The sequence below is a fragment of the Salmo salar genome, chromosome 17 (genome assembly GCF_965601325.2).
Source record: "Salmo salar chromosome 17, fSalSal1, whole genome shotgun sequence".
NCBI classification, from domain to species: Eukaryota; Metazoa; Chordata; class Actinopteri; order Salmoniformes; family Salmonidae; genus Salmo; species Salmo salar.
The window spans coordinates 55,078,982-55,092,986 of record NC_138307.1 but is presented as its reverse complement, the minus strand read 5'-3'; the positions used below and the strand labels follow the sequence as shown (position 1 = coordinate 55,092,986).

The 14,005-nt window shown below is 45.1% G+C and overlaps 1 protein-coding gene across 1 annotated transcript in view; it reads left to right on the top strand.

Annotated features, from left to right (window-relative positions):
- LOC106576204 (A-type voltage-gated potassium channel KCND2) overlaps nt 1-14,005 on the top strand; it is a 167,913-nt gene that overhangs the window by 143,838 nt on the left and 10,070 nt on the right. The window contains exon 3 of the mRNA XM_045699791.2: nt 13,757-13,919. Coding sequence (XP_045555747.1) covers nt 13,757-13,919 — 163 coding nt within the window. The remainder of the gene's footprint in view (nt 1-13,756; nt 13,920-14,005) is intronic.

Below are 14,005 nucleotides of genomic sequence, written 5' to 3'. Positions count from 1 at the left end.
AAGATAGATGGGGCGCCTGGCAGCTCCAGTCTGTTGGTTGACATGTTTATAAATAGACAGATGAATGAAAGTCTCTCAGGTTCTTTATGTGTTTTCTCCTTTATTTTCTCTGCCAATCAGTCACTCACCTCCCAGGGTTGTTTTCATTCAATATCGAATTGGTAGAAAAGGCCGGTTCTCCTGACTGTGGAGGGAGACGCTATGGCTCCATGCTGTTGAAAAGACCAGTTTATATGATACATCAGTCACTGCCTGCTTGACTCAGTGATATGGTGCGGTGGTTGTATTTTGATTAGACTTTCTGACAAGTTCATGCACAGTATGAATGTATGAATGTTAGTCTCTCCTCCATCACTTCGTCTAAGTTAAAACTTGATACTGTCTCTCGCTCTCTTTCTCTCTCTCTCTCTCTCTCTCTCTCTCCCCCTCTGGATGAATGGGTTGGTGTATTTATTCATTTGGTTTGTTTGTTTGTTCGTTCATTCATTCATCCGTCCATCCCTTGAGCCTAAGCATGTGGTCTCAGGTGATCCCATAACAGATGGAAGCCTACTATTTCCTCTGTTGTCTGTTCCCTTCCATTCTGTTCGCCGTTGTTCCCGCGGTAACGTGTAAACCCCATCAGGTGACAGCCTCTTACTGAGAGCGGTGACCAAATGCCATTCATTATGTATACAACCCTGTCAAATCCTCCCTGCCCGTCTCGTTATTGTCACACAGGTCTAGATCAGTCACTCGTCGTGAACCCACTCTCATCCTGTCACACACTTAGACACACACCCACATACGTGACGCGCAAGCGTGGACGCTCGCACACACACACACACACACACACACACACAATACACTAGCATGCTTGTCACACACACACACACACACAATCTCCCACAGAAACACACACACACAGGTACATGTTATGTACTGGGTAATGCTAAACACCCTGGTGTTGGAATGGAAGTGTGGAGGGGGAGAGGGGTTGCATGTTCTCCTAATAGCCCTGAGAGGGAGAGAGAGAAATGTTTCAGTCAGTGATGAATGTACCACATGGACTCCGTTTATGAAAGTTATACATGCCGTGTCAACACCAGGAGCATTAATGTGCTCCTGTGCGGGGTTTACACACACACACCTGTCACGGGTGCTTAGATAACTCTCTGCTATGTTCTGAGCCTAGTGGGTTGCTCAGTGTGATGATGGGTAATATGGTGATTAGCTGTATAGAAATGTGGATATCCAGAATGGGTGTGTGTGTGTGTGTGTGTGTGTGTGTGTGTGTGTGTGTGTGTGTGTGTGTGTGTGTGTGTGTGTGTGTGTGTGCATACTGTAGTTGTTCTAATGCTTACAGTATATGACCAGAGAGGGTCAGTATGGCCCAATGTTGTCATAATCATAGTTCTGTAAGCATCATTCTGAGTTCTCTGCTGTCTACAACCCCCATGAAGAGAAACCAATCAACCAAAACAAAACCACTTTGGGGCATGCAGCACCAACAGAGAATTATGGAGGCAGCAAGTAATGATTATTATCATTATAATATTATGGCTCTTTGAGCATAGGCCTAAACCATACAGAGCCATTACACGACATATACTTCCCAAATGACACCCTATTACCATAGTGCAATGCTATTTCCTTGTCAAAGTTAGTGCACTATATAAGGAATCATGTTCCTTTTGGGACTAATATGTTTTGTAGTGGCCCTCTACCACCGTCTCTCTGCTATGCTAATCCAATGACAAGCACTACAGTCCCCCTACTGAGAAAAACACGAGATACACTGAATGACTCACTTCTCTTTCTAACACACACAGAGATGCACACATGTTATACACACACACACACACACACCACCAATGTTGATTAGCTATTTGTTAGAAATCCTCTTTTCTTTTTCCCTTCAGCATCTGTGTTCCTTTCCTGGCTAGCCTCCCAGTTCCCTCTCTTTGTGGAGGTGTCTGATAGGTGCTGTCCATGGTGCTGACACTGGGCTGTTCACAATGCTGTCCGTTGTGCTGAAACAGTATAGATTACTACAGCAGAAGCAGCCAACCGTGCCGGTGCGTAACACAATGTACTACACAGTACACACCTGCTAACATCCACACAGTGCTATGGCACCAGCACCACATATTCAATAGAATGTGATACACCCAGACATTCTCAATGTGACACAGCCCAGATTGCATTTGCACAGATTGTAATGGGATAATACGTGGTGATTCACGGTTTACGTTGTCTGCTACATAGGTAATGTCTCTGTGTTACGACTCCTTCTGGCTTCCCAAACACAATGACTAGGCCTAATATCATCTCTGTATAATATGGAGACCCAGCACTGTTACTACGTAGAGACACTGCAGTACAAGAGAGCACGTCTGATAGAGCAGCAAATGAAGGGGGGTGGACATGTTCATTTTAGCACCTCCTCAGCAGGGTGTGTGTGTGTGTGTGTGTGTGTGTGTGTGTGTGTGTGTGTGTGTGTGTGTGTGTGTGTGTGTGTGTGTGTGTGTGTGTGTGTGTGTGTGTGTGTGTGTGGGTGGAGATCTGGACTGATTATTTGATCTTTCTAACTGAGCGGATAGTAACAGGCATTGTGCTGTCACTGTGAACTAAGACTGACGTTCTACTCACCGGCTTCGATTCTGGTGCTTCTTTGCCAGGTAATTGTGTGGTGGATGCAGAGAGTTTTAATGCATGGACTGATACGGCAGTCATTTCCAGCCCTGTCTTTGGTTCAGAGAGAAAGGTTATGTTGACTTTAAGATCGGCAAGGACTCCGAGTTTCCTTTCTGAACACATCAAGAGGAGATCTCCATGTTTGACCAAACACGTGAACACTCACGCACACACGCACACTGTATTGACCGGCCAGGTCTCCAGAGATGTGTGTAAGTGTGTGTGTCCTCTGTCAGCACAAACAGGAGAGTAGGGGCAGTGACAAGGGTAGTGACACTGACAGATACTGGTCAGCACTTTACCCTATACCGCATAGCCAAGGGACCCGCCATGTCTCCTTGTCTGCCCATGTGTTGTGTGTCTGTCTGTCTCTTCATTCTGCTGCTTTTCTATTTACTTGCCAACATAGTTCGCCTACCTGTGTTTTACTCGGTGTTGGGGAGTAGTTCCACTACATGTAATTCAACTAGTAATTTAACTACATTTTGCAGTAGCTTGGTTGCCCAATAAAGCCTACTTATTTTTAAAAGAACCCCTATTTCTTTTCTCTCCCTGACCACTGGGTTAAGCCGACGAAGTCTCTCTGGCTGTCACAGATCTCACTACACTATTAACATCTGACTCCAGGGTGAGTTGTTCTTGCAGTCATTTTCTTAATTTTTCTTTCTCCTTTGTATTAAGTAAGGCCACCCCCACTTACGTAAAGAAAAACAAGAGAAAGACTGAGAAAGACTGAGAGGGAGAAAAAGAGAGAGAGAGAGACTGAGTGCCAGTGTATCTATGTGTAATTATTTAAATGCAACGGTCACTTTTCTGGGCCTGAACTCTTTCTGACTGTCCATACTTTGAATATGGCTCTCATCGTTAGGGCTATCATCGTTAGGGGTATCATCGTTAGGGCTCTCATCGTTAGGGGTATCATCGTTAGGGGTATCATCGTTAGGGGTATCATCGTTAGGGGTATCATCGTTAGGGGTATCATCGTTAGGGGTATCATCGTTAGGGGTATCATCGTTAGGGGTATCATCGTTAGGGGTATCATCGTTAGGGGTATCATCGTTAGGGCTATCATCGTTAGGGGTATCATCGTTAGGGCTATCATCGTTAGGGGTATCATCGTTAGGGCTATCATCGTTAGGGCTATCATCGTTAAGGCCATTTCATCTCTCTCTCCAGCTCTCTCAATACAGCTTCATCATCAAACACTCCAACACCACTCCTATTAACTGGCTATAGACTCTTAACTGTACGACAATCAGTGGGGGAAAAATGGGGCTGAAAACGTGTGAGTCAGCCAAAGGTCAGACATAATAGAATAACAGCTATAGAAGCATCAAACAGAGTGCAGCTGTATGAAACAGTGGAAGGATTAGATTTGTCTTTCACACAATATAGAGAAAAATCACCCTCTCACTGTGTCATGGAGGAGAGGAGAGGGGAAGAGATGATTGGGGAGATGAGAGGAGACGAAGAGAGAGGTTGGGGAGAGGATAGGATGAGAGTTGTGGGTAGTGTTGTGGAGGCGTTGATGTGGTAGGTGTTAGACTTGAGCTCTAGGAATAGTCTATGCAGGAAGTGTGTTTGTCTTTGTCTCTCCTTGACTTCAGCTTACGACTGTTCCCTCTCTTTCTCTCTCTCTCTCACTCCATCCTTGTAGAGACAGGGAGCTAACTTTGGAGTCTGTGTCTAGTCTTATTTCAGAGAGCTCTCAGAGGCATTATTGGGCATATTTTGATGACCTGTCTCCTCTCCTGATTGGTGGGTAATGGGGGGTGCGGTTGTCAAGGTGACAGGCAAACTTAGTGTCATTGAGCGATCTCCCTCGTCACCGCCCTAAAACCTTGAGCTGCACCCTCTACCCACCACTCAGGAAAATGGAAGGAGATTACTCTTGACCTTGTGTGTGTGTGTGTGTGTGTGTGTGTGTGTGTGTGTGTGTGTGTGTGTGTGTGTGTGTGTGTGTGTGTGTGTGTGTGTGTGTGTGTGTGTGTGTGTGCTCGCTCATTAGTCCACCTCTTCTAATTTCACACACTTTACCTCTATCTTCTCTGAGTCATACGCAATGTGACAGAGCCCTTCACTAGAGTGCGTGTGGTCACCTTTGTGTTTTCCTTTGTGTTTACCTCATTAAAGCACCACCACGCGCACAGCCAGTCCAGTCCCATTCACCTCCCCCTTGTCGTCCATTTCTCCTTTCCTCTAATCCTCTCTCCTCTGTCCTCTCAGTCAGTAAACAGCTTTTGTTGGTTGAAAACGGAAAAGGGCTAGAGCCTGTCCTCTCTGGCGCGGCGAGCAGAGCAGCGCTGATCCGTCGCCGCTGTGTTAGCGTGGCCGTCTGTCCGCCCATCCGCCTGTCTACTTGTCACTGCGCTGTTGTTAAAACTGCCAGGGTCGCAGGGTTAATTGGCACACTGTCATATTGAATTGCGGCGGGCAGAAAGAGACAGAGAGCGGAGAGAGACAGGGAACAGAGAGAGACAGGGAACAGAGAGAGACAGGGAACGGAGAGAGACAGACAGGGAACGGAGAGAGACAGACAGGGAACAGAGAGAGACAGAGAACGGAGAGAGAGAGACAGGGAACAGAGAGAGACAGGGAACAGAGAGCGACAGGGAACAGAGAGCGACAGGGAACAGAGAGAGACAGGTTAACAGAGAGAGACAGGTTAACAGAGAGAGACAGGGAACAGAGAGAGACAGGGAACAGAGAGAGACAGAGAGCAGCGAGAGACAGACAACAGAGAAAGACAGACAACAGAGAGAGACAGACAACAGAGAGAGACAGACAACAGAGAGAGACAGACAACAGAGAGAGACAGGGAACAGAGAGAGACAGGGAACAGAGAGAGACAGGGAACAGAGAGAGACAGGGAACAGAGAGAGACAGGGAACAGAGAGAGACAGGGAACAGAATGAGACAGGGAACAGAGAGAGACAGGGAACAGAGAGAGACAGGGAACAGAGAGAGACAGGGAACAGAGAGAGACAGGGAACAGAATGAGACAGGGAACAGAGAGAGACAGGGAACAGAATGAGACAGGGAACAGAGAGAGACAGGGAACAGAGAGAGACAGAGAGCAGAGAGAGACAGGGAACAGAGAGAGACAGGGAACAGAATGAGACAGGGAACAGAGAGAGACAGGGAACAGAGAGAGACAGAGAGCAGAGAGAGACAGACAACAGAGAGAGACAGACAACAGAGAGAGAGAGGGAACAGAGAGAGACAGGGAGCAGAGAGCAGAGAGAGACAGGGAACAGAGAGACACAGAGAGCAGAGAGAGACAGAGAGCAGAGAGAGACAGAGAGCAGAGAGAGACAGGGAACAGAGAGAGACAGGGAACAGAGAGAGACAGGGAACAGAATGAGACAGGGAACAGAGAGAGACAGGGAACAGAATGAGACAGGGAACAGAGAGAGACAGGGAACAGAGAGAGACAGAGAGCAGAGAGAGACAGAGAGCAGAGAGAGACAGACAACAGAGAGAGGGGAGAGATTAGTGCCAACACACACACACACAGCACTGTAATATCGAACCTATCTGATTCATCCATTGAGCTTAGAGCAGAGAAGCAGAGAAGCGGGGACTCATTTTAACAGGTAATCAAGCATTAGTCATTCATTATGAACAAACCTATGTTATCACAGAGTGGGCAGCTGATACACATTCAGTAAGAATACAAATCTAATTAGCCCAAATTAGACCACCTTAGGCAGGGGCCTTTGTCTGGCTCCGATAATGACCATGCCCTCGATACTTCTTGTAGTGTTCTGGAGTGGTGGCGGTCTTCATGAAGAACATGTTGTGGAGTGTTCTGGAGTGGTGGAGGTCTTCATGAAGAACATGTTGTGGAGTGTTCTGGAGTGGTGGAGGTCTTCATGAAGAACATGTTGTGGAGTGTTCTGGAGTGGTGGAGGTCTTCATGAAGAACATGTTGTGGAGTGTTCTGGAGTGGTGGCGGTCTTCATGAAGAACATGTTGTGGAGTGTTCTGGAGTGGTAATGGTCTCTCTAAAGAATACATTGTGTGGTAAGGATAGGACAAATCCTAGTGGTCCTTATAAAGGCATGGCAAGCTGCCAGAGAACGGGAGGGATGCTGCCTTAGTACAGACACAGGAGGAAGAGAGATGGAGGAGGGGTGAGAGAAGGAGGAGCGAGGGGAAGGACACTGCTACTGCGGTCTGTTCTGGTTGTCCAAGGCAACTGTGGCACCTTGATAGGGGGAACATTGGGGTGGAGGGTTACAGACACAGACATTACCCAGACTGTCGGCTCTCTCCTTCTGTATTTATGCCTCTATCTTCTGTCCTCCAGTCTCTCTCTTTCTATCTCCCTCCCTCTCAAAAGATATATATATATACACTACCATTCAAACATTTGGGGGCACTTAGAAATGTCCTTGTTTTTGAAAGAAAAGCAATTTTTTTTGTCCATTTAAAATAACATCAAATTGATCAGAAATACAGTGTAGACATTGTTAATATTGTAAATCAAATCAAATAAAAGGAATAGACCTTACAGTGAAACGCTTACTTACCAGCCCCTAACCAACAATACAGTTTAAAAAAAATACAGATAAGAATATGAAATAAAAGTAGCAAGTAATTATAGAGCAGCGGTAAAATAATAAGAGCGAGAATATATACAAGAGGGTACCGGTACAGAGTCAATCTGTGGGGGCACTGGTTAGTTGAGGTAATACAGTTGAAGTCGGAAGTTTACATACACCTTAGCCAAATACATTTAAACTCAGTTTTTCACAATTCCTGACATTTAATCCTAGTAAAAAATCCTTGTCTTAGGTCAGTTAGGATCAACACGTTATTTTAAGAATGTGAAACATCAGAATAATAGTAGAGAGAATGATTTATTTCAGCTTTTATTTCTTTCATCACATTCCCAGTGGGTCAGAAGTTTACATACACTCAATTAGTATTTGGCAGCATTGCTTTTAAATTGTTTAACTTGGGTCAAACGTTTCGGGTAGCCTTCCACAAGCTTCCCACAATAAGTTTGGTGAATTTTGGCCCATTCCTCCTGACAGAGCTGGTGTAACTGAGTCAGGTTTGTAGGCCTCCTTGCTCGCACGCGCTTTTTCAATTCTGCCCACAAATTTTCTATGGGATTGAGGTCAGGGCTTTGTGATGGCCACTCCAAAACCTTGACTTTGTTGTCCTTAAGCCATTTTGCCACAACTTTGGAAGTATGCTTGGGGTCACTGTCCATTTGGACTGATGTCTTGAGATGTTGCTTCAATACATCCACATAATTTCCCTTCCTCATGATGACCATCTATTTTGTGAAGTGCACCGGTCCCTCCTGCAACAAAGCACCCCACAACATGATGCTGCCACCCCCGTGCTTCACGGTTGGGATGGTGTTCTTCGGCTTGCAAGCCTCCCCTTTTCCTCCAAACATAACGATGGTCATTATGGCCAAACAGTTCTATTTTTGTTTCATCAGACCAGAGGACATTTCTCCAAAAAGTACGATCTTTGTCCCCATGTGCAGTTGCAAACCGTAGTCTGGCTTTTTTATGGCAGTTTTGGAGCAGTGGCTTCTTCCTTGCTAAGAGGCCTTTCAGGTTATGTCGATATAGGACTCCTTTTACTGTGGATATAGATACTTGTGTACCTGTTTCCTCCAGCGTCTTCACAAGGTCCTTTGCTGTTGTTCTGGGATTGATTTTCACTTTTTCACCAAAGTACGTTCATCTCTAGGAGACAGAATGCGTCTCCTTCCTGAGCTGTATGTGGTCCCATGGTGTTTATACTTGCGTACTATTGTTTGTACAGATGAACATGGTACCTTCAGGCATTTGGAAATTGTTCCCAAGGATGAACCAGACTTGTGGAGGGCTACAATTTTTTTATGAGGTCTTGGCTGATTTATTTAGATGTTCCCATGATGTCAAGCAAAGAGGCACTGAGTTTGAAGTTAGGCCCTGAAATACATCCACAGGTACACCTCCAATTGACTCAAATTATGTCAATTAGCCTATCAGAAGCTTCTAAAGCCATGCCATCATTTTCTGTAATTTTCCAAGCTGTTTAAAGGCACAGTCAACTTAGTGTATGTGAACTTCTGACCCACTTGAATTATGATACAGTGAATTGTAAGTGAAATAATCTGTTTGTAAACAATTGTTGGTAAAATGACTTGTGTCATGCACAAAGTAGATGTCCTAACTATAGTTTGTTGACAAGAAATTCGTGGAGTGGTTGAAAAACGAGTTTTAATGACTCCAACCTAAATGTATTTAAACTTCCGACTTCAACTGTATATACATGAAGGTAGAGTTATTTCAGTGACTACGCATAGACGATAACAACAGAGAGTAGCAGCAGTGTAAAAGAGGGGGAGGGGGAGGGGGGGGCAATGCAAATAGTCTGGGTAGCCATTTGATTAGGTGTTCAGGAGTCTTATGGCTTGGGGGTAGAGGCTGTTTAGAAGCCACTTGAACCTAGACTTGGAGCTCCGGTACCGCTTGCCATGCGGTAGCAGAGAGAACAGTCTATGACTAGGGTGGCTGGAGTCTTTGACAATTTTAAGGGCCTTCCTCTGACACCGCGTGGTATAGAGGTCTTGGATGGCAGGAAGCTTGGCCCCAGTGATGTACTTGGCCATTTGCACTGCACTCTGTAGTGGCTTGCGGTCGGGGGCCGAGCAGTTGCCATACCAGGCAGTGAAGCAACCAGTCAGGATGCTCTCGATGGTGTAGCTGTAGAACCTTTTGAGGATCTGAGGACCAATGCCAAATCTTTTCAGTCTCCCAAGGGGGAATAGGTTTTGTCGTGCCCTCTTCACGACTGTCTTGGTGTGCTTGGACCATGTTAGTTTGTTGGTGATGTAGACACCAAGGAACTTGAAGCTCTCAACCTGCTCCACTGCAGCCCCATCGATGAGAATGGGGGCATCCTCGGTCCTCTTTTTCCTGTAGTCCACAATCCCCTCCTTTGTCTTGATCACGTTGAGGGAGAGGTTATTGTCCTGGCACCACACAGCCAGGTCTCTGACCTCCTCCCTATAGGCGGAGAGCGTGATCACACAGTCTTCCGGAACAGCTGGGGCTCTCATGCATGTTTCAGTCTTATTTGCCTTGAAGCGAGCATAGAAGCAGTTTAGCTCGTCTGGTAGGCTCGTGCCACTGGGCAGTTCTCAGCTGTGCTTCCATTTGTAGTCTGTAATGGTTTGCAAGCCCTGCCACATCCGACTAGCATCAGAGCCAGTGTAGTACAATTCGATCTTAGTCCTGTATTGATGCTTTGCCTGTTTGATGGTTCGTCGGAGGATATAGCGGGATTTCTTATAAGCTTCCGGTTTAGAGTCCTGCTCCTTGAAAGCCGCAGCTTTACCCTTTAGCTCAGTGCAAATGTTGCCTGTAATCCATGGCTTCTGGTTGGGGTATGTACGTACGGTCACTGTGGGGATGACGTCATTGATGCACGTATTGATGAAGCCAATGACTGATGTGGTGTACTCCTCAATGCCATTGGAGGAATCCTGAAACCTTTTCCAGTCTGTGCTAGCAAAACAGTCCTATAGCTTAGCATATGCTTCATCTGACCACTTTTTATTTATCTAGTCACTGGTGCTTCCTGCTTTAATTTTTGCTTGTAAGCAGGAATCAGGAGGATAGAATAATGGTCAGATTTGCCAAATGGAGAGCGAGGTAGAGCTTTGTGTGCATCTCTGTGTGTGGAGTAAAGGCATGCTGATAGAAATTTGATCAAATGGATTTTAGTTTCCCTGCATTGAAGTCCCCGGCTACTAGGAGCGCCGCCTCTGGGTGAGCGTTTTCTCCTTTGCTTATGGTGGAATACAGCTCATTCAATGCTGTCTTAGTGCCCGCCTCTGATTGTGGTGGTATGTAAACAGCTATGAAAAATACAGGTGAAAACTCTATAGGTAGAGTTGGGGTGCTGGCCTAGAAGGCACCTAGAAGGCCAGCACCCCAGCGTCGCCTCTTCACTGTTGACGTTGAGACTGGTGTTTTGCGGGTACTATTTAAGAAAGCTGCCAGTTGAGGACTTGTGAGGCGTCTGTTTCTCAAACTAGACACTCTAATGTACTTGTCCTCTCGCTCAGTTGTGCACCGGGGCCTCCCACTACTCTTTCTATTCTGGTTAGAGCCAGTTTGCGCTGTCCTGTGAAGGGAGTAGTACACAGCGTTGTACGAGATCTTCAGTTTCTTGGCAATTTCTCGCATGGAATTGCCTTCATTTCTCAGAACAAGAATAGACTGACGAGTTTCAGAAGAAAGTGCTTTGTTTGTGGCCATTTTGAGCCTGTAATTGAAACCACAAATGCTGATGCTCCAGATACTCAACTAGTCTAAAGAAGGCCAGTTGTATTGCTTCTTTAATCAGAACAAAAGTTTTAAGCTGTGCTAACATAATTGCAAAAGGGTTTTCTAATGATCAATTAGCCTTTTAAAATGATAAACTTGGAACACAGGAGTGATGGTTGCTGATAATGGGCCTCTGTACGCCTATGTAGATATTCCGTTAAAAAAAAGAATCTGCCGTTTCCAGCTACAATAGTCATTTACAACATTAACAATGTCTACACTGTATTTATGATGAATTTTATGTTATTTTAATGGACAAAAAATGTACTTTTCTTTCAAAAACAAGGACATTTCTAAGTGACCGCAACCTTTTGAATGGTAGTGTATATACAGTATATATCTCCGTCACTCTCCCCTCTCTCTCTCTATCTATACCCCTCTCTTTCATCCCTCTTTATCTCGCTCTCCCTCTAGCGTTGGGCCAGTAAACGAAAGGTTGCTGGTTCGAATCCCCGAGCTGGCAAGGTGGAAAAATCTGCCCTTCTGCCCCTTCTTCTTCTCTCTCTCTTCATGGTTAATTACAGTAACTTAATGGGAGAATTTTACTTCTTTGTGTGCGTGCAATTATGGTACAGTCTTTCATGTGCTGGGTAGATGAGCCCTGCAGCTCTTCTTAGGAATTCAATTACAGTCACAAGGAGATACACTTGTACTAGAACTCATATCTAAAACTCATACCCACATACCTAATTACTCATACTCATATCTAAAACTAACTCCTATCCATGCTCATATCTAAAACTCATAACCTTAATTATATCAAAAACTCATACCCGTACACATACTCTAACTCATATTTAAAACTCATGTCTGAAACTCATACCAGACTCATATCTAAAACTCATACTCCCAGACTCATATTTAAAACTCATATTCTAACTCATATTTAAAACTCATATCTAAAACTCATAACAGACTCATATCTAAAACTCATATCATACTCATATTTAAAACTCATACTCTAACAGTTACAGATATGATAAAAAATAAGGGCGCTATAAACCCATATCTAAAACTCATATCTAAAACTCATATCTACAACTCATATCTACAACTCATATCTACAACTCATATCTAAAACTCAAACTTGTATCTAAAGGGGGAGTAGTCCTACTATATACTCATATTCAAATTCATACCTAAAGGAGGTGGGACTCTAACTCATTCTTAAACTCATTCAAAGTCATGTCTAATGGAGGGCTCTAATCACACTCTGAGCTCATATACTGCTCATACAAACTCATATCCAAGCACCTCGACACTGACCCTCAGGATCGTGCAGTGATGACATCACTCATCAAACAGGAACCTCTGTGTGTGTTGAAGGTCTCCAGGCCCGGCTGTGAGGGTGTGTTGCCATGGTTTCAGGGGTTGCCGTGGTTGTAAATCGGCGGGCTGACTCACTGAGCGGAGGGCAGACAGACAGTGGTGGGATATACTGAAACCCCTGAGACTACTGAAACCCCATTTACATTTACTGAGAGAGAGGGCTTATGGAGACCATGCAGGGGAGTGTGTGTGTGTCTGCGTGTGTGTGTCTGCGTGTGTGTGTCTGCGTGTGTGTGTGTGTGTGTGTGTGTGTGTGTGTGTGTGTGTGTGTGTGTGTGTGTGTGTGTGTGTGTGTGTGTGTGTGTGTGTGTGTGTCTGCGTGTATGCGTGTGTGTGTGTCTGCATGTTAGTTAGTTAGCATGTGTGAGTGCAGGCCAGTGTCTAGAGGCCAAAACCACCAAAATCCCTGACTAAGCACATTCTAACAGCTCTGTGGTGAGAAAGAGTGAGAAAGAGGGAGATGGAGAAAAATATTCTCTCCCTGCTAGTCTACAGATGGTTTAGAGGCTCTCTGTTGGTTTGTGACTGTGCTACTCTGTCATTAGGCTCGCTCTAAAGAACATTCCGGCACTTCCAAAAGAAACACTCCGGTACTTTGTGTTCCCACTCGGGAGTCCCTGCATCTAATGGGAATACAGTGAGTGGAGGTAGGCTGAATGAGAGGATGAAAAGGAAAGGAGGGAACGTGGAGATGTCCAATAATGAATGAGACATGTTTTTAAAGAGGGGGAAAGAAAGAGGGAGGAGGGGAAAGGGAAGATGATATAGAAAAATAGAAACTAGGCCAAGAGACCATTCACCAGATAGGTTTGTGCCTGGCATTTTTCTGTGTCATTTTGGACCTTGAAATGAAGTGGGTTCTTCCTTTTCAGAAGTTTTCCTCTTTGAAATTTCCTAAAAGTATTTCCCACGGGGCAATGCATTATAGCCCAGCACTACAGCAAACATAAGATAAGTAATAAATAAGCCATAATCATAACATTTCATATCTACAGTATCTTCCATCATGTATAATGTGCAGGCCAGGGGTGGGTGCTCTATAGCTCTCTAGTGCCATCAAGTGGTTGTATAGTGTACTGTATCTGGGTTTACCAATTCTAATCTATGCATGGTAAAGATTACCATGACCAGGCAATGGCCTACTAGGAAATGGTTGACTGTTCTCTAAAATGACACACTCAATGTTGAGTAAGTGTGTTGGTTTTCTGATTGGAGATGGGTCCTGTATGCTCAGTGTTGCTGCCCCCGTAGACAGTCCCTTCTTTTCTATTCATTTAATAACTATTGTCCAGCTCCAGTCATCACTTTGGATGTGCATAAAACCCCCACCCTTATGTCCTAACCTCTCTCTCTCTCTCTCTCTCTCTCTCTGTCTCTCTGTCTCTCTCTCTCTGTGTGTACAGATATGGAGACATGGTTCCTAAAACCATTGTAGGGAAGATCGTTGGTTCTGTCTGTTCCCTGAGCGGTGTGTTGGTCATCGCTCTGCCCGTGCCCGTCATCGTGTCCAACTTCAGCCGCATTTACCACCAGAGCCAGCGGGCAGACAAGAGACGCGCCCAAAAGGTAACCAACAATGTCCCACCCTCACGCCTGCCGTGACACCATAGGTCCTGGGCCATAAAGGTCATGAACTCTGACTTGGAAGGGTC